Below are 21240 nucleotides of genomic sequence, written 5' to 3'. Positions count from 1 at the left end.
ACAAACCTGTGTCCCCTGCACCGGCAGGCGGACTCTCAACCCCTGCGCCACCAGGGAAGCCCTCACTTTTCTTTTAAGAATAGCATTGCTGGATATAGAATTCTGGGTTGACAGGGTTTTTTTCCCCAACACATTAAAGATGTCATTTCATTGTTTTCTGGTTGCCATTGTTACTGATGAGACGTTGGTTATCATCCATGCTATTGTTCCCTTGAAATATAGTATGTAGTTTTCTCTTACTGCTTTAAAGATTATCTTTTTATTTTTTTATTTTAGCAGTTTAACCACGACACACCTAAGTTGATTTTCTTTGTATTTATCTTTCTTGGGGTTTGTTGAACTTCAGGGACCTGTAAGTTGATGTCTTGCACCAAATTTAAGAGGTGTTTGGCCATTCTTCAAATCTATCTTTTTTTTCCCTTTCCCATTCTCTCCTTTTCTTCTGGGATTTCAGTTACATGTATATTAGATTGCATGTTCTGTTTTTTGTGGGGGTTTTTCTTTAACTTTTTTTCTCTCAGTTCTTCAAATTGATTGATCTATCTTCAAGTTCAATGACTCTTCCTTCTGTCATCTCTAATCAGCTGTGAAGCATATCCAGTGAAATTTCCATTTTAGTTATTTTGCTTTACAGCTCCAGAATTTCTACTTGGTTCTTTTTTTAAATTTTCTCTTCTTCTGTTGAGATTCCCATACGTTCGTTTATTGTGCATATAACTTCCTTTAAATTCTTGAGCTTATTTTCAGTAGCTGCTTTATCTGCATCACCTGGATTATCTTGGTTTGGTTGTAATTGACTCCTTTTGTTTGTTTGTTTTCCTTGGGTATGAATCACCATTTCCTATTTCTTCTCATAGCTCGTGGTCTTTCTTGGGTCCTGGACATCATGAATGATATGTTGGAGAGTCTCTGGATTCTGCTGTGTTTCCCCCGCTGGCATTTAACTTGGCTGGACTCAAACTCTGCCCCTCCTGCAGTGAGTAGCAGCTGAAATCTCCACATAGTTTTTTCATCTTTGAACTGCCAGTTTTTCTCCAAGACCCCCATGACTCCCCCACATGTGTGGCTTCTAGCCAGTTGGCTAAAGATTTGGGTGGACCTTATAGTCGAATTTGGGGGTTCACCTGCTGTGTGGCTCTGTTTCTTCCCCCCCACACACAACATTGTGAACTCTCTCCTCTGACACTTCAAGATGACCAGGCTGATGCTTTCTGCCACCCAAGCATTTGTGAACTGGGGTGTGCCACCAAGCAAAAAGCCAGAGTCACCAACCAGTCTGACAGTGGTCTTTCAAGGGTGGACTCCCTGGCAGTGTCTGCCTGCTTTGGTCACCCCCTGGTGTCTTTAAATAGTTGCTTTAAAATAAAAAATACTTTGCCCAGATTTTGTAATTGTTATCTGCAGGAGGGTTAGTCCAACCAATCTGCTCCACCATTACTGAAAGTCAGTGCTCTTTTGTATGCCTTTTTTTTTTTTTTTTTTTGGCGGTACGCGGGCCTCTCACTGTTGTGGCCTCTTCCGTTGCGGAGCACAGGCTCCGGATGCGCAGGCTCAGTGGCCATGGCTCAGGGGCCTAGCCGCTCGGCGGCATGTGGGATCTTCCCGGACCTGGGTACGAACCCGTGTCCCCTGCATCAGCAGGCGGACTCTCAACCATTGCGCCACCAGGGAAGCCCTGTATGCCTTTTAAAACACATTTTTTGGGACTTCCCTGGTGGTCCAGTGGTTAAGACTTCCCCTTCCAATGCAGGGGGTATGGGTTTGATCCCTGGTCGGGGCTAAGATCCCACATGCCCCGCGGCCAAAAAACCGAAACATAAAACAGAAGCAACATTGTAACAAATCCAATAAAGACTTTAAAAATGGTCCACATCCAAAAAATCTTTTAAAAATACATATAAAAGCCTTTTTTTTTTTTTTTTTTCTGAGGTACGCGGGCCTCTCACTGTTGTGGCCTCTCCCGCTGCGGAGCACAGGCTCCGGACACGCAGGCTCAGCGGCCATGGCTCACGGGCCCAGGCGCTCCGCGGCATGTGGGATCCTCCCGGACCGGGGCACGAACCCGTGTCCCCTGCATCGGCAGGTGGACTCTCAACCACTGCACCACCAGGGAAGCCCTAAAAGCCTTTTTTTTTTTTAAACCTAAACTTTGATGTGCTCAGAACCCTTGATTAATGGACCCAAATAAAACATTTTTTCAGGAAACTGGATCAGCTCTTGTGCAACCTACAATCTTGATTATCTTGGGAAGGATTCCACATTCTCCGTAGATGGGCCTGTTGTGTGTTCATATATTAGAGCGGCCAGGCTGTCCCACACAGCGTCTGTCAGTCTGTCTGTCTGATCCTAGCGTCAAGGAATGAATCGGGGAGCAGAACAGTCGGTCTCAAAAGGTCATTACCTTTTCCAGAAGGGTCTTAGTTACCCCTGAAATAACCAGGTAGATCGTACATTTTCTGAAACCTTTATGAACCTATTTGTATTTCCTAGCTGTACTGCCTCTTGAAATAACAATTCTGTGTATTATTATCTGTTTTATAAAGTGCTTTCATAGACTCTCACTATCTGAAATGCTATGTGTAAATTTTTATAATTCAGTATCAGATGTAATACTAAGGCGTTACTACAGTGTTCATTCATTTGATAAATGTGTGTCAGCTGCCTGAGTTGGGCCTGGCACAGAAGCAGGACACCAAACCTTGCAGGATGCGCCGTAGGGACCCCTGTGTGAGTTTCCTAGGGCTGCCATTCAAAGTACCACAGACTGGGTGGCTTGAGACAACAAAAAAATTATCCTCTTACCGTTCTGGAGGCTAGAAAGTGTCAAGAGGGCCGTGATCCCTCTAGGGGAGGATCTTCCAGCTCTGGTGGCCCCGGCCAGCCTCGGCATTCCTTGGCCTGTAGCTGCGGCACTCCAGTCTCTGCCCCCATTGTCACATGGCCTTCTTCCTGTGTGTCTTTTCTGTCTGTTACAAGAGCACTGTCACTGGATTTAGGGCCCACCCTCATCCAGTATGATCTCACCTTAAGCCTTTGCTTGGGTACATCTGCAAAGACATTGTTTCCAAATAAGGTCACATTCTGAGATTCCACGTTGACATGAATTTGGGGGTCGGGGGGGACACTATTCAACCCACCACAGCTCCCCAAAGTCATCTGTGCCCAAACTCCCATCCTAAGTTTTAAGGGCTACACCTGGCTTCTGGAGTTCTGGGATTCAATCAGTTTTCTTTTTGACTTGGCAAGTTTCGGGAAGACCACTGCTGGCATTTCAGACCAGTGTCTGATACTTGCGTTTGTCTTTAAATGTCAACAGCTCCACCCTCCACACAGTTTGAGTCGCCCTCCGGGGCTCCTCCAGTCCTGTCACGTTGGTGAGACGTGGCCACGAGAACTAGGCGCTGGATCAAGGGCCTGTGGCCTCAGGCTTTGATTCCAGACAGTGTAGTTTTTCTCCCAACCTTCCAAAACCATGTCACTTTATTAAATCCAAATTATATGGACCGGGGACTTCCCTGGTGGTCCAGTGGTTAGGACCCCACACTTCCACTGCTTGGGGACCCAGGTTTGATCCCTGGTCAGGAATCTAAGATCCTGCATGCCGCGTGGTGCAGAAAAAAAAAAAATTATATGGACCAGTGACCAGCAGCCATGGCCTATGGGCCAAACCTGGCCTGTCGCCTGTTTCTATAAATAAAGTTTTATTAGAACACAGCCAGGATCATTCGTTCACATGTCAGCCATTTTTGCTCCTGTGCTATGATCGCAAAGTCTAGTAGTTGTAACAGAGACCACGTGGGCCCGAAGGTATCTGGTCCTTTACAGAAGAAGGTTGCTGACTCTGGTCTAAACGATACACACTAAGAAGTGTGATAGACAGACAGTGCATGCTGGTCAGCAGTGTGTTAGCCTCACTTGCATTCTGGAAGGTGTGTTCTGGCCACGCTAAGCACAGCATGGGCCCACTGTCTATCCCAACACTCACAGGTTCTCCCTGTTTCCATAAGACTTCAACTGTGGAACAAGGGACTGGTCTCAGCAAAGTCAGCCTGCTCACTTTCTCACCAGTGGATTCGTTTCATGGAGAGTTCTAATCCATTTCCTCCTAGTGCCGCTGAAGTTACCCGCTTCCTGGCTTCAGATGGGAACAGAGTGGTACAGAGTGGGCAAAGGACTGGTTTAAAACGGTCAGAGAAAACCATAAACAAGAGACCTCGATTAAGCAGGTTCCAGCAGGATAATTCCAAAGGTCAGTTCCATCAGGAAGGCAGAGAATGTTGGAGACCCAGGAACGTTGCACGATTAGAAATTCGCACCCTCCTCCTCTTTCTTTTCCCTCCTCCTCTCCCTCTTCCTCCGAAAGAGTCGAAGAATGTAGAGGCACCTGTCACCACATGGCTCTGGGGACATCTGGTGGTGAGAACCAAGGCAAGGTCACGGGAAAGAGAAAAATGCCACAGGCACCGCCACGGTCCATCCAGTGGTTCTTGTGGCACCAAAGGCATTTGGGAGGGGATGGGGGAGTCCTGGGAGAGTCAGTAAAGATGGGATTGAGGCAACACTCTCAGATCAAACACACACGCACATCTTTCTGCTTCCCTTAGGCAAATTATTTTCATCTATTATCAGTTTATATTCTTTTAAAAAGGATTTTAAAAAAATTCTCCACCCATTATTGGAGGTGGGGACTCTTGGGGCTGTAGAGAAACATATGTCAAAGCTCTGGCCGTAGGTCCGGGGCACCGTGGTATGTGCCATGCTGTCCAGGCCTCCCTGGGGGTCAGGAGCTGGGAGACTTCACTCCTGGGGGGATATGCTCAGAGCCGCAGCCAGGACGGGACAGGGATGGGGACAGGTGTGTGTGACCACAAAACCACCTCTATGCAGTTTGCGGATTGAACGGCTTCTCCAAAGACTTAAGGTAGCCAGTGTTTATTAAAAAGTGAGCAGGGTTTGACTTTCAGCATTTTCCTGGAGTGACTATCGTCTGCCACTGCGTGCTGAGATTAAATGAATCTTGGTGGAGAATTTTTAAATTACCTTCTTGAAAGAGATCTACACCTGGCTGCAGAGAAACGTACTTGTCTGCTTTCTCATGGGCAAAGGAGCAGAAAGGCACTTTTTCTTATTGCTGAAATGCCTGAGGATTTTTCTCCAGCCCCAAGGATGAGCCATTTCTTTCTCTGCTATCACCTTTTTTCTCCCTAAACCAGTGATTCTTAACCAGCGTTGAATCCATCCCCCCCCCCGCCCCCCCAGGGACACTGGGCAATGTCTGGCGACATCTGTGGTGGTCGCGACTGGGCGTGCTCCTGGCATCAAGTGGGTGGGCCCGGGATGCCGCTCCGCCCCCACACAGGGCCAAGGATGGCCCACAGAACGTGAATGACCTGCCCAGTGGCAGCAGTGCCGAGGGGGAGACCCTGCCCTAGGAGGATGCGCTTATAGTTTGGGGTGCAGTAGCTCCGCAGATGGCCAGCATCCCCCAGGAGCTTTTGGTTTTGTCGGTAAACCGAGTAAAGAAGTCGTATGAGCCCGATCAGATCGGAAAGGGGAGCTGTTGTCCCCTGCATTCAGGAATTCCTGCAGAGCTATTTTTTCGGGTTTATATTTGGACAAACATCCCCTGCCCCCTCCCTTCTCTCTTCTTATGGAACAGTTGTGCAACCTCTTCCCCGCTTCCCTTCCTTACCTAGTCTGGCCAGGATCCCTGCAGTTGGACTTGGAAGACTGCAGGTCATTACCGCTCGCCTATCGTGTATGTTGCCTCTTTGGGCTTCGTGAAGACAGCCCTGCCCCACTCACTCTCTCTCCGCCTCTCTTTAGAACTGAGCATGCAGAATTCAGAGGGTGGATCGGATTCGCCGGCTTCCGTGGCTCTGTGTCCCTCGTCAGCAGCCCAGGCGCCTGTGGCCCAGCCTGTGCCAGCCTCACCACAGGTAAGGGACCAGCCGCCTGCCGCTCAGGCCGCTCCGGGAAAACCAGCGCAGCCAGGGTGGGGATGCGTCCACCTTGGTTTTGAAAAACATTTGAATCAGCAGAGCGAGGAATCTCTATTTTTCTGAATTGACTTCTCAGCTCCATGGCTGCTGCTGTTGCATCGCACCCTCATTTTCCTTCCTCACCCCATATTATTAGACTTTTTCACTGTTTGTTGTAAAATGGTCCCACCAAGGAATCGATGATCCAAACTCACAAAGAAAGCCCTTCCCCGACTTTGATTTAGTCCATTCTTATCTGCTAGTGGTAGTTTTCTTGTACATTGGAAATGACCCTTCTACACAGAAAGCCTTTCTATCCATAAGGCAAAAGGGAAGTGAGAATTCTTAGGATTTGGTTCAGTAATTGAATCTAGTATTAGAATCGGTATATTCTTTAAAATTTGCAGAGAGAGAATTTTCACATTAAGGCTCTCCCAACTTCTAGATTTCTATAGTGTATTGAAATACACCATTAAGTAGACATAAACATAAAATTAGTGACATAAATCTACCAGAAACCGAAGGTAACAGAACAGACCAAAATCATAGACATGTGCAGAGGTCCACTGTGGCCACGTGATCATCTATGATTTACAAATCTAAAAGTTAGGAGCACGACAGAAAGAATTGATTATGGCAAACAAACAAACAAACACAAAAAACCCCAAAACACGTAATTCAGCAAAAGCCAAAAGGCAAACATCAAAGCCGTTTATTCAGTTTAGAATGTGTAGTTGGACATGTTTCGCATTTATTTCTTGGAAGTGTGGCGGCCCCAGCATGGGTGCCAAGAGGGCGTGATCACTTGCAGTGTGGTCTAATTGATTGTTTCCTTGCCTACTGAGCCTGATGCGTGAGCCCTCCACCCCATGGAGCCCTCCACCCTCTCACCAAACCCCCGTCTCAGGCGCCCCTGGGCCTGGGTGGCGGCTGCCTTCACTGTAGCGGCTGCAGGCTGACTGGTCCCAGGGACCTGCCATGGCCACCGTGTACATCCCAGGCTCCAGGGCTCCAGTCCCTGATGGAGATGGATCCAGTCCCGCACCCCTGCCTCGATGGTTGTGTCCCCGCCCCCGTCGGGCACCTCTCTCGCCTGCAGTCTGCACTGCACTCCCTAAACAGTGAGCACCCAGTTCATCCCCAGTAAGGGGCGTTCTTGCTCCCACTGTCCCCACGATGCACTCTTCCTGCTTCCACTCTCAGCCCCGGCCATCCACCAGGACTTCCCACCACAGTGGGCGTGTTCTGCCACCAGCCCCACCAGGCTCCGAGCACTGGCAATGTAGCCAGTGCCGCTGAGGAACTGAATTCTGCAATTCATTTAAATGGAAGTAAATTGCAGCGTCCACAGAGCTACGCAGCTAGTAGCTTCCGTACTGGACAGCTCAGCTTTGGAGCGCGTGCGTGTATATCCTTAATATTCATATTTATTTGAGGCGAAATTCACATGGCCCAAAATTCACCATTTTAAGGTGAACAATTCAGTGGCGTTTAAGACATTCACAGTGTTTTCCGACCTCCACCTCTACCTAGTTCCAGAACATTTTCATCCCCCAAAGAAGAAACCCCGTCCCCATGAGCAGTCACCCTCCATCCCTCTCCCCCAGGCAACCACGAATGCACTCTCTGTCCCCGTGGAGTTGCCTGTTCTGGACGCTTCGTGTAAATGGAATCACACACTGCATGGCCTTTTGTGTCTGGCTTCTCTCACTGAGCATTATGTTCTCAAGGTCCATTCACATTGTAGCGAGTGTCATTGCTTCTCTCCTTTTTCTGGCTGAGTGATGTTCCCATGTGGGTTTATCCGTCCACCCTATTGATTTCTGTACCATCTGTGTTCTCTTTGCCTCTGGAGGGCCGAGTGTATTGAATTCTTATTAGAACAGTGGTGTTTTATAAAGCCAAGCCCCGCAGAATCACCACAGCTGGTGATACTTAGGGTCCAAGTGGGACGACCATAGACCCACAGTTGATGACTTCCAAAGCCCAGCCTTTACAGAAGCAAAGCGCTCTATTTCCTCCCTCACCTTGAGGGTACGTTTTGATCCTTCATGTTTTCCTAGCTTTGTCCAACCAGTCCTCCAGGCCAAGTGACAAAGCCACACTGGGAAGATGGCTCAGGGGCCCAGAGAGCAGTCTTGGAGTCCAGGAGGGGCCTGGACTGAGTCTGGGTTGTAGAACTTCTGATGCTGAGGCCGCAGGACATAGACCTGGCCTTGACCATTCTAGGCTTCCTTTTTCCTCGTGTGTAAAATGGGGACAGGTCCAGGGGATACTGAGAAACGATGGGGTGTGACCCAGCTCGTCCGGCGGAGGAGGTGGTGTGGACGACCAGCCTCGGCATCCAGCTCTCAGCCCATGTCACCTTGATGACTATCGACCCCAAGGAGGCAAAGCTGCTGGGTGTGTGTGTGTGTGTGTGTGCGTGTGCGTGCACGTGTGCTCGAGTCCCCACTGTGCCCGCCTCAGTCAGCCTGAGCCGCGTGTGTGCGCGCCCACCTCTCCTTTCCTACCCGTCCCGCTATGTTTCCATAAAGCGACAGTGGGCGCAGTTGAGCTGTGACCTGTGTTTGTTTCCAGGACTAACCTCTGACAAAGCCTAAATGTCCTCTTTCCTTCCCTTTTAGAGGGTGTTGGTCCAGGCAGCAGGCTCGGCTCCCAAGGGGGCTCAGATGCAGCCCATCTCCCTCCCCAGAGTGCAGCAGGTGCCACAGCAGGTAACCACAGCACAGGTGACTCGGGACGAGGTTGGCACGTAGCACCTTGGAGCCCTGTCTGAACGATGATGCATGCTTTTCTGTTGTCGCTGTTCCTTTTCGTTTGATGTGTTCAGTTCCTTACCAGAAAGTTCTTTTGGAAGATGTGTTAAAAAAAAAAATCTTTTGCTGCAGATAGGTTGCATCAAGCGAAGAAAACTTATGATCTTTCATTCATTCAGATATTCAGCCTTTGGGGCACAGGCGAGCCCCTAGATAGAGCATGGGGTGCAGCGGTAGACACACAGGCAGATAGAGGAGGTTTCTGGATTGGAGGAGCACCGAGCCCCCTGGGGAGGCAAACTCATCTGCAGGCAAGTGCTGGACCCTCAGACGGGCACTTCTTGTGAAATTAAATGATTTGAGAAGAAAGCTTGAATGTGTGGGCTCACCAGCCTAATCGCAGCCCAGATCATCAGCTCAGACAGGCGGTGTGATCTGAGCAGGGTTGGCAGACCTCTTCTGGGAAAGGCCTAGCCGTACATCTTTCTTTTTTGGCTTTGCAGGCACAACCATGCAACACTCGCGAAAGTCACAAAGGAATGGTGTGGCTGTGTGCCAATAAAGCTTTATTTATAAGAACGTGCGGGCCGGATTTGACCCGAGGGCCAGAATTTGCCGACTCCTGCTCTGTAAGATGCTGAATTAAAATTCGTTCAGGCTCCTGCCTGAAAGGAACCAGGAGCATATGGAGATGGCGAGACCCCAGAGGACACACCTCTCCCTTCGAGGGGCTCCTGCCCAGAGTAGTAGGGTGTTTCGAGATGTTTGCCTGGTGCTGTGTGGTGTTCGGGGTCCTAGGGGAGAAGCGAAGGCATGCGGGTGGGCGTGGGGGCTAGCAGGGAACCAGCGGCCCTGCTTTAGCTCCCCGAGGGAGGGGCGACCGCGACTCCTGTGGCTCCAGAAGCTTGCCCTCCTCTGTGGGGTTGGGCCTGTGCCCGCTGTTCCTCCTGGGCCTCCCAGACTGGGGCTGGCCTCTGCATCTTACCCAGTCCGCTAAGACAGAGGGGGTTGTGCGTGTGCATATGTCCCCCGGGTTGGGCTGTCCTCAGAGGTGGGAATCGGCCCTGTCCTGCTGCTGCATGAGAAGGCCTACAGAGAGGGCACGATGAGACTGGCCCTCGATTTTCTCGCCCCCAAACAAGGTTGAATCAGGGACCCGCTAAGCCTCCCCCTGCGGTGGGGTCCCGAAGTTCTGCACACAGAGCTCTGGGCCTCCACCAGCAGGGCCCGAGTCCCTTGGGGGTCATCAGCTGAGGCTGGGAACTGACCGACGAGGGAGGGGTCTTCCCACCGGCCTCCTCCCTCCACCCCCCCGCCCCACTCCAGGTACAGCGCTCCTGCTAATTCTGCTCAGACCTTCAGAGCCTCCTCCAGCGTGGCTCCCAGGACCCCGACCCGTTGCAGGGGACGGCCTCCAGGGCCACCGAAAAGAGTAGCAGGGGGCGGTGGAGCGTAAGCTTAAGCAGCGTAAGCTTAAGCAGCTTAAGCCCCCTCCCCTGCCAAGGGGCCGTGGGGGCATCGGGCGCGCCGAGGTCCGCATTCCGCCCACATCTCTGGCGTCTGCTGTCCAGCAAGACTGGCCCCTCTGCCCAGTGGCCAGCAGACCGCAGGCATCCCCCCAGCCCTGCTCTGCACCTTTGCTCCGAGCTGGGCTCCTCCCCGCACAGAAGAGGGGCCCAGACCCGCTGCGGTTCCATTTCCGTTTGGGCTCATCCGGAATACGTGGCCTTGACGTGACTGTCTCCCCTGGTTTTTTTAGAAGTGCCAGCTGGGGGCAGGACAACTGTGATGTGGTGCTAAGTGTTCACAAAAGGCAACAGGAGATATTTCTGCCTGAATAATCTGGAAGTCCTGAGCAAGGAAGACTCCGTGTAACACCAAGTATCTGCTGTTGTTTCAGGTCCAGCCCGTGCAGCACGTGTATCCCCCCCAGGTGCAGTACGTGGAAGGGGGGGAAGCCGTCTACACCAACGGAGCCTTGTACGTGGTGTCCTCCCCCTCCCCCGAAAGGGGCCTCACAGGGAACCGACTGTAGGCCACATCCCAACCTTCTGTCACGACGCCCACTGAGCTCCCTTGGGGATGTGTTTACACAGAATCCTTTCCCTTACCCTTCGGGTGACGTGTCCCAACTATTACAATGGCGTAAGGACATCACAGCCTGGTGGAGATTTCAGAAATCACAGACTGTTATACTTTCACTTCTAGAAAAGGCAGTCTTTAAAAACAAACCCAAAAAACCAATCCACCTTCTAAGTCTGAAGCTATCCTTTGCAATCCAGAAACCGTGTCCATCTCTGCTTTTTCATCCTGGCCTCTGTTAACCTCTGGCTTTTTCTGATGTTGGTAAAACTTGATCTTCCATTTGTCAAGGACGTCTAGGGTTTTCTTCCTTCGAACTTCGTGGTGCTTGGGGCAGAAAATGATGCGTTTCCCAGAAGCTCACCGTGCTCGGGACGCGCGTCCTTTTGCTTGTTTCTGCCTCTGGTTTCCACGACTCCCTTCCTGAGGGCGCGGGAGGGTTTGGTTGTGGTTAAAGAGATGTGATTGCTGCAGTCGTGGGCACCCGCAGCACAACACTGAAGGCATGACACACACTGACCCAGAGGAGCGCGTGTGAAGCCTGTGAGCCCCCAGCAGGCTCTGGGGGACCCTCCGCAGCAGCATCCTGGCTCCACTGCACTGCGGTCAGACAGGACGTCCCCCGGGGGCCGGAGAGGCTGCCCTGTCCCCCAGAGGGGCCTTCCCTCAGTCACCCCTGAGGAAAAACCCCTACTGACCGGCTTTCACTGCGGCCGGATGTACATCAACCGACATGGTTAATGATTTGATCCAGATGTTAAAGGATTTCAGACAAATTCTTGGAATCCCTTAGACATTCTTTTTATTATGCAATTACATTTTTTAAAAAAAAACTTTCTGGTTTGAAAGAACTAGAGACTCCCAGGAAGTTGCAAAATTAGCCCAGAGTCCCTTGTACCTTTCACCCAGCCTCCGCACCCCCGGTGGTGACATCTTCTATGACTGCAGGATGGTATCAAAACCAGGGCACCACATCGGGCCATATTCAGCTTCACAGCCTTTAGGCGCACGTGTGCACACGAGTGTGTGTGTGTGTGTGTGTGTGTGTGTGTGTACAGCTCTACGTGGTCTTATCCCAGGGGTAGACCTCCAGTAACCAGGGTCAGGTCCAGCCCTGCCCCACCCACCAAGCCCCGCCCCCGTCGAGTGCAATTTGCACGTGCGGTTCGTAAATGACAAGTTGCTGAGGGATCAGCTGGGATCCCGAATGCTTTCGGAGACCATGGCTGTGAACTCGCTGTATTGACAGCCGGGTCTGACTTAGCCACGTGCTCGGCGCCGTGGTTTCCGGCGTTTACGTGAAGCCTTCTGTCTCCCGCCAGGCGGACGGCGTATGCCTACAACCCCGAACCCCAGATGTACGCCCCCAGCAGCTCCGCGTCGTACTTCGAGGCCCCGGGCGGTGCCCAGGTGACCGTGGCAGGCTCCTCCCCGACGGCAGTCCCCGCCCACAGCATGGTGGGCATCACCATGGATGTCGGGGGCAGCCCCATCGTCTCCGGCACGGGAGCCTACCTCATCCACGGGGGCATGGACGGCACCCGGCACTCCCTGGCGCACACATCCCGCTCATCACCCGCTACGGTATGTACGTCCCAGGCTCTCGGGGGCAGCAGGTTAGGCCCTGAATAGACTCCCGGCAGCAGCAGGGACTGTGAGTAGAAGGCAGCCGGGAGCACGGGCGTCGGAACCCCACTAACCTACGACAAGCGCCCCCGTCTTTGCTCCTCCCTTGGTAAAGACAGAGGATAGATGGCTGTAGCCAGTGCTGGGAGCGTTGCAGATGAGGAGGCAGCTCAGTGCTGGGAGATGCTGCTGCCGCTGGTGGTCCACCATGACCGTCCTCATCGTCGTCAGCCTCTCCCAGGCGGAGATCAACACATCCCCGCGAAAACTGGGCTGAACCCAAGCAGAGCTATACTGGACTGGTACCCCACACCTCTGTCCAAAACGGTGGCTTACCTGCTTTAAAGATGTATCTGCTTTGAAAACTCTATTTCCCATATTTACTCTTATTTTTTAAATTAGCACTGAGTAAAGTGGACGGTGTGGGCTGCACAGACCCATGAGTTTTGACTCACGTACAGACTCGGGTATCTGTCCCCACATCAGTACACAGAATGGTTGCATAACTCCCAGAACTCCCTCGGGTGTTTCTTGGTAGTCACGACCTCCTCTCACCCTCAACCCCTGGCACCCGTGGGTCTGCTCTCCGTCACTGTACTTTTGTCTCTGTGGGGATGCCGTATAAAGGGGATCATCCAGGACACTCCTTTGTGACTGGCTCCTTTCACCCAATGTGGAGCCTGGAGATCCCGTCCAGCTGTGCTGTGAGTCAGTGGTTCCTTCTTGTTGCTGAGTCATGTTCCGTGACCCTAACGGCTCGTTCCTCCATTCACCAGCTGCGGGGCCATTTGGGCTGTTTGCAGTTTTTCGTGATTGTGAATAAAACAGCTAGAAGGACTCTCATGTATAGACACATGTTTTCCTTTCTTTGGGGTCAGTCAATACCTGCGAATGGGATTGCTGGCTCCTACAGTAAGTGTATGTTTAACTTTATCCGAAACCACCCGTGTTTTCCCGGGGGGGGAGGTACCATTTCGAGCTCCCCCAGCCAGGTGTGAGTTCCTCTCGTCCCACCTCGTCACCAGCATTTTTTGTTGTCGGGTGTTGTCAGCATCTTTCTTTTTAGCCATTCTCATCGGTGTGTGGTGTTATCTTACTGTGGTTGTCATTATGCATTTTCGTAATCGCTAACGATGGCCAGCACCTGGTCAGGGGCTTTGCCTTTCATGTATGTTCTTTGGTGATACGTCAGTTGAAGTTTGTTTATTTTTTTAACTGTGTTGTTGGTTTTCTTACTGTTAATTTTGAGAGTTGTTTGTATATTCTGGATACAAGTCCCCTGCTGGATATGTGATTTGCAAATATTCTCTCCCAGTCTTTAAAGTGTTTTTTCATTCTCTTAAGAGTGTCTTTTGGGGACTTCCCTGGTGATCCAGTGGTTAAGACTCCACGCTTCTACTGCAGGGAGCCCAGGTTCAGCCCCTGGTTGGGGAACTAAGATCCCACATGCTGTGCTCTGCGGCCAAAAATTTAAATAAAAAAAAAATTTTTTTTTAAAGTGTCTTTTGCAGAGAAAAAAAAAATTTTCCCGATAATTTTGATCAAATCCAATTTAACAGTTTTTCTTTTTTGGAAAGATCGTGCTTTTGATGTCATGCCTGAGAACTCTTCGCCTGTCCCGAGGTCGTGAACATTTTCTCCTCTGTTTTCTTTGAAAAGTTTTATAGTTTTACATTTTACATTTAGCTCCGCTTCATTCTGAGCTAACTTTTGTATAAGACGTAAAGTTTATGTCGAGGTTCATTTTTATGCATATGAAACAACCAGTTGTCCCAGCATCATTTGTTAAAACACTATCCTTTATCGGATTGCTTTTCCACATTTGTCAGAAATCAGTTGGCCTGGGACTTCCCCAGTGGTGCAGTGATGAAGAGTGCCTGCCAATGCAGGGGACACAGGTTCGATCACTGGTCCGGGAAGATCCCACATGCTGTGGAGCAGCTAACCCCGTGTGCCACAACTACTGAGTCTGTGCTCTAGAGCCCGTGAGCCACAACTTCTGAGCCCATATGCCACAGCTACTGAAGCCCGCATGCCTAGAGCCCGTGCTCCGCAACAAGAGAAGCCACTGCAATAAGAAGCCCGCACACCACAGTGAAGAGTAGCCCCAGAAATGGGTAGACTGGCTCCTCTCACTTTATTCTTCAGTATTATATTGGCTATTTATATAAATTTAGAATTTTCTATATAGATTTTAGATCAGTTTATCTTTATTTCCAAAAAACATTCCTAGTGAGATTTTGATTAAACAGCATTAAAGCTGTGTATCAATTTGGGGAGAATTGACATCTTTACTATGTTGGGTCTTCCAATCCATGAACGTGGTGTGTTTTCTCCATTTATTTAGCTCTTCTTTGATTTCTTTCATCAGCATTTGGTCATTTTTAGCATGCAGATCCTGTACTTATTTTGTTATATTTATGCCTAAGTATTTTTTGGTTTTGGAGCTTTTTTTTTTTTTTTTTTTTTTTGGCTATGTTGGGTCGTAGCTGCAGCATGGGGGCTCTCCGTTGCGGCGCGCGGGCTTCTTGTGGTGTGCGGGTGTTCTCTCTCTAGTTGTGGCGTGCAGGCTCCAGGGCGCGTGGGCTCTATAGTTTGCGGCATGCAGACTCTAGTTGAGGCGCGCGAGCTCAGTAGTTGTGGCGCACGGGCTTAGTTGTCCTGCGGCGTGTGGGATCTTAGTTCCCTGACAAGGGATCGAACCCGCGTCCCCTGCATTGGAAGGCGGATTCTTTACCACTGGACCACCAGGGAAGTCCCCTGGAGCTATTTTAAATGGTACTGATTTGAAATTTCAGTTTTCAACTGTTCATTGCTAGTGTACAAAAGTATGGTTGATTTCTGGTTCTTGACCTTGCTTCCTGTGACCATGCTGAACTCAGTCTTTAGTTCTAAGAGTTTTTTGTGGTCTGCAAATAGGAACAGTTTTAGTTCTTTTCCAGTGTGGGTGACTTTTATTTCTTTTTCTCACCTTGTTGCACTGACTAGAACGTCCAGTACGATGCTGTGTAAGAGTGGTGAGAGTGGACATCCTTGCCTTGTTCTCAGTCTTAGGGGAAAAGCTTCAGTCTTTCACCCCTAAGTGTAATGTTACCTGTATGTTTTTCACAAATGCCTTTCTTCAGGTTGAGGAAGTTTCCTTCTATTCCTAGTTTTCTGAGAGTCTTTATCATAATTGGATGTTGAGTTTTGCCAAATGCTTCTTTCTTAGTGATATGATCACGTGTTTTTTCTTCTTTAGACTATGAATGTGATGGATTTTATTGATTGATTGTCAATTAAAAAATAACTTCCTGGGCTTCCCTGGTGGCGCAGTGGTTGAGAGCCCGCCTGCCGATGCAGGGGACACGGGTTCGTGCCCCGGTCCGGGAGGATCCCACATGCCGCGGAGCGGCTGGGCCCGTGAGCCATGGCCGCTGAGCCTGCGCATCTGGAGCCTGTGCTCCGCAATGGGAGAGGCCACAGCAGTGAGAGGCCCGTGTACCGCAAAAAAAAAAAAAAAAAAAAAAAACTTCCTATTTTTGTGTGGGCTTAATCTGAAATAGAAGATGATGTTCGAGCCTCATCCCTGTTCTCTTGGTCCTGATGTGTTTCCGGGTCACCCTGACATTAGAGGCCCTCTGAGCTTAGCTGTTCTCTCCCTTTCGATGTCCAGGGTGCTCCCCAGGACCTGGCTCTGAGGACAGGCATGGAGAGAAGTCATTTGCTGTCTAGAGCGGTGACTGTGGGGTGGTGCCTGCCACTCCATCCCAGGGGCACCAGCCTGTCCCTTGCCTCACTTGGGCCCTCCAGGGTCCTCAGCACACCCTCAGAGGATTGGCTGGCAGACCTGAGTGTAGAGCTGCCGTTGATCAGAAGCCTTCCTCACAGACTACATTAAGTTTCACGAATGTGACGTCTCCATATCAGCAAACTGCATCAACTCATAATAGTGAATAGGCTAGGGTCGCAGGTCACAGACCTACTGAGGTCACAGGTCATGATATTCTCTGCAGTGCACACTGCCTCGCTGCAAACAAATGTGCAGCTCAGACCCCGGGCCGCCTGGTTACTGTAGTCTGATGTCTGGGTTGCACTAGAAGAATCGAGTTTTTAAATCAGTTGGAAATCCACGAACAGGCTATGTTTTGGCACCCTGCCCACCCCCAGCCCCAAAAGCTCCAAGAGTTACCACCTTGGATGAGCACCTGCCTCCAGACTCCCTCTGCGCTGTTGTGGTTTTTGACTTGCTTTTGGCGTGGGGACATCTCACAAGGATCAGCAGAGATCCAACCAAGAGCCAGGAACAGGACTGGCCCTGAGGTTGCGACAGAAATAACGATGGCTCCTGGATCCGGCATTTCGCGTCTATCAGTTTTCTTATGTCAGAGTTGTGTTTCCAGGGACTTCAAGTTAATCCTGCAAACAGAGCACAAAGACCAGAGCAAATTGGCACCTACAGCCCCAGTGAGGGACTTCAGACTTCCAGTGACACATTTGTTTGAATCTCATTTCTGGTTAAAATTTCATCAGTATTGAAATCTTAGAAGTGAATTGCCCAAATGGTAAGTTTTTGATAACTTTTCCTGTTGTGCTTTTTTTTTTGACCCCATGGAGCAGAGATGCTAAGCTGAGAGGTATGCTCTTTGGGTTGTAACAAGGGGAGACTCTGGGGGCTCCAGGGCTGCATGAGGAAAAGCCCCCCTGCCACCATGCCAAGCAGGCGGCCCCCCTGGGCCACGCAGTGGAGGCTGATGAAGACAAATCGTCTATCCAATTTTGAAGATGATAAAAATACAGCATCCCTGTCCGTGAGGGGATGTACCATTGCGATGTCTCATCAGGGCTCTGGGACCTGGTCTGGTGAAGACCCGTTGGACTCTGCATTTCCAGGAAGTCAGAGAGGGCCAGCACACAGGCAGTGGTGGCCCTGGGTGCTCCGGTCCCACGGAGGTTGGGGGCTGCCTGCCCTGGCGACCCCGCTCAGGCAGGCCAGACAACTGGTGCATAAGCAAGAGCTACACAGAAGCTGGAAGGGCCAGCGCTTCACCTTGGAGGATGGCGGCACATGGGTTCCATCTTTCTCTGGTTGCGTTCAGCTTCTGTAAGCTTTGTGGCATCTGATGTGATTTTCAAACACACCTAAGAAAGCATCATCGATGTCTTCCACCCCCAAGTGAGGAAAATCCTCCTGTCTGGGTGTGTGCAGCAGAGCCTCAGCAGCCCAGCCCCATGGAACACTTTGGGTCTTCTTCGAAAAAACTGAGATCTTAATATTAAAAGTCGCAATATGCAAATGAAAACTACAACGAGGTACCACCTCACACGGGTCAGAATGGCCATCACTAAAAAGTCTACAAGTAGGGACTTCCCTGGTGGCGCAGTGATTAAGAATCCACCTGCCAATGCAGGGGACACGGGTTCGATCCCTGGTCCGGGAAGTTCCCACATGCCGTGGAGCGCCTAAGTCCGTGCGCCACAACTACTGAGTCCGCACGCCCAGAGCCCGTGCTCTGCAGCAAGAGAAGCCACCGCAATGAGAAGCCCGCGCACCACAATGAAGAGTAGCCCCCGCTCACCACAACTAGAGAAAGCCCATATGCAGCAATGAAGACCCAACGCAGCCAAAAATAAATAAATAAAATGAAATAAATTTGTTTAAAAAAAAGTCTACAAATAATAAATTCTGGAGAGGGTGTGGAGAAAAGGGAACCCTCCTACACTGTTGGTGGGAACATAAATTGGCACAGCCGCCATGGAGAACAGTATGGAGGTTCCTCAAAAAACTAAAAACAGAACTACCATACGACCCAGCAATCTCACTCCTGGGCATATATCCAGACAAAGCTCTAATTCAAAAAGATTTGTGCACCCCTATGTTCATAGCGGCACTATTTACAGTAGCCAAGACATGGAAGCAACCTAAATGTCCAGCAACAGATGAATGGATAAAGAAGATGTGGTACATGTATATACAATGGAATATTATTCAACCATAAAAAATAATGAAATAATGCCATTTGCAGCAACGTGGATAGACCTAGAGATTATCATACTAAGTGAAGTAAGCCAGATAGAGAAAGACAAATATCATATGATATCGCTTATATGGGGAATCTAAAATATGATACAAATGAACTTATTTACAAAACAGAAACAGACTCACAGACATAGAAAGCAAATTTCCAGTTACCAGAGGGGAAAGCGGGTAGGGGAGGGGTAAATTAGGAGTTTGGGATTAGCAGATACAAACTACTATGTATAAAATAGATAAACAACAAGGACCTACTGTATAGCACAGGGAACTATATTCGATATCCTGTAATAAACTGTAATGGAAAAGAATATGAAAAAGAATATATATTTTTTTTAAAAGTCACAATACTTGGGGCCCTGGAATGATAGATTCAAGTTCTGCAGTGTTAAAGCTACAGCAGACATCCCTGCGGTGTGCCACTTGAAATCATAGGCATTTCTTTGCTGAGTCATCAGAAACGCAGCTCCTGCTTTCGAAACTCCAGCGAGCATCTTCGCTCTGACCACCAGCACATGTGGATACAGAAGAGACGAATCTTCTATCCTGTATCCAGCTCGCTGGGAAGATGGTCTTGCGGCCGCTTCGAGTGGATGTGTCCGTAAGGGACCTGCTTCAGTCCTGAGTGCTGAGTCAAGGCCAGCGGGGACCCTGGACCGTCCACGGCTCCCTGTGTGTGGACTGGCTTCCCACTCGGGCACCTAGATTCTCACGGCGACCCTTCCTGCTGGCCCATGGGGCTGGTGCACCATCCACGCAGCGTCACAGCTCACGATGGATCGCCAACCGCTAAGCAGCTTTTCTCTGGAGCCTGTGTTTTCAGGGAAGACCCAGGATATCTTGACTGGACTGTGAACGCACACGCCTACTGGGCATTCACTAGACGCTTCCTCGCCCCCTGCACAGAGTTTTTGTCCAACCACAAGAGCAAAACGTTTGCCGGCCAAAGCACATTATTTGATAAAGTAGTTTCGCCAATAGTACATCCGCTTTTTCTCTAAAATATTCATCATTGGACTTCCCTGGCAGTCCAGTGGTTAAGACTCGTGCTTCCGCTGCAGGAGGCATGGTTTCAGTCCCTGGTTGGGGAACTAAGATCCCGCAAGCCCCGTGGGTTGGCCATAAATAAATAATTCATCATCACTTTTTATCCTTTTAATAGACTTTCTCTTAGAGCAATTTCAGGTTTACAGAAAAATCGAGCAGCTGTACAGAGAATTCCCGTAATGCCCCAGCCTGCACCCCACGCAGTTTTCCTTATTACTAACATCTAAGGTTGGTGCATCTGTTACAGCCGATAAGCCAATATTGACCCATTATCATTATTAACTAAAGCCCTTGGTGACATCAGGGTTCACCCTATGTTGTACGTTCTATGGGTTTTGACAAACATCTAATGATATCATCCCTTTTTTAAAAAAATTTATTTTTGGCTGCATTGGGTCCTCGTTGCTGTGCACGGGCTTTCTTTAGTTGTCGCGAGCGGGGGCTGCTTTTCATCGCGGGGCACGGGCTTCTCATTGCAGTGGCTTCTCTTGTTGCGGAGCACGGGCTCTAGGCGCGTGGGCTTCAGTAGTCGTGGCTCGCGGGTTCAGTAGTTGTGGCTCACAGGCTCTAGAGTGCAGGCTCAGTAGTTGTGGCGCACGGGCTTAGTTGCTCCGCGGCATGTGGGATCTTCCCGGACCAGGGCTCGAACCCGTGTCCCTTGCATTGGCAGGCGGATTCTTAACCACTGCGCCACCAGGGAAGTCCCAATATCATCGCTTTTGAATGTGGTTTTGCAAGTTTCTTTGCAAAGGTGGGAGCAGTGCCCCTTTGAAAGACCTATCTAAAGTTCATCTCTGCTCTGCTTTAAGTGACAAAATTAAAGAATGCGTACTGGAAAGCACTCCGGTTCTTATTCTGAAAAGTCTCAGTTAACTTACCAGAGAAGTCATCATACTGTTTAGAGTAACACAAACCCACTTACCATGTCAATGGCTACATGGGTCATCCATCTAATAAAAGCCTCTTCCTAATTTCCTTCATCTGTTCCTTGTGTTCCTACTGTTTTCTTTCGTGGCTCCGTATGTAAATGAGCAGAGTGTGTGACCCCCGATTGGATCCTGGTCCACAAACAGGACTTTCATCAAGTGATTCGATCGGTTAACAGTGTTGAGTGGGGGTTAATTTCCAGGTCACGGAAGATGTTGACATTTGGGGAGCCTGGCTGAAGGGAATGCTTTGTGCTATTTTTGCAACTTTTTATACAATCTGGAGTTATTTCCAAACTTAAAAATTTTTCAATTGATAAATTAAGAAGTAGAACTGTATTTTTTAAAGTTCTAGGAACTACAAGAAGAAGTAAACATGTTAGCTGGTAAAAATGGTTACCAAAAAAGATTATCTCCGTGAGGTAGAAAGAAAAGAGGAAGACTTGCTTTTTTTATACCTTTTTCTTCTATTTGAATTTTAACCACATGCATGCATTACCTTATACATTTTTTATTGAGGTAAAATTCATATAACATAAAATTAACCATTTTAAAGTGCATAATTCGGTAGCATTTAGGACATCCATGGTGCTGTGCAACGATCCCCTCTCTACCTAAAAATTTAAAAACTCAGTTTAGCAGTAAAGTATAATCCATACGATGCAATTGTGTGAGTGATTTACAATTGCTTAGTAAATCTCTGGGGGCAGAGGCGGCAGAGTGCCGCCCTCCAGCCAAATCCTGCCGGCCCCCTGGTTTTGTAAATAAAGTTTTATTGGCACACAGCCACGCCCCCTCATGGACGC

General features: G+C 49.5%; 1 protein-coding gene across 1 annotated transcript in view; it reads left to right on the top strand.

The window, feature by feature from the left end:
* Positions 1-5834: 5834 nt before the first annotated feature.
* The window catches only part of RFX2 (regulatory factor X2), a gene marked incomplete at both ends in the record, with an annotated part of 45039 nt that continues 29633 nt past the window's right edge, over positions 5835-21240 (top strand). The window contains 4 exons of the mRNA XM_082836500.1: positions 5835-5939; positions 8609-8698; positions 10641-10720; positions 12145-12406. Of these exons, the coding sequence (XP_082692626.1) occupies positions 5835-5939; positions 8609-8698; positions 10641-10720; positions 12145-12406 (537 nt within the window). The remainder of the gene's footprint in view (positions 5940-8608; positions 8699-10640; positions 10721-12144; positions 12407-21240) is intronic.

Source organism: Leucopleurus acutus (assembly GCF_964270905.1).
Source record: "Leucopleurus acutus genome assembly, chromosome: 3".
In the NCBI taxonomy this organism is placed as follows: domain Eukaryota; kingdom Metazoa; phylum Chordata; class Mammalia; order Artiodactyla; family Delphinidae; genus Leucopleurus; species Leucopleurus acutus.
The sequence above is the reverse complement of the archived record's forward strand: the minus strand, read 5'-3'. Positions and strand labels throughout refer to the sequence as shown.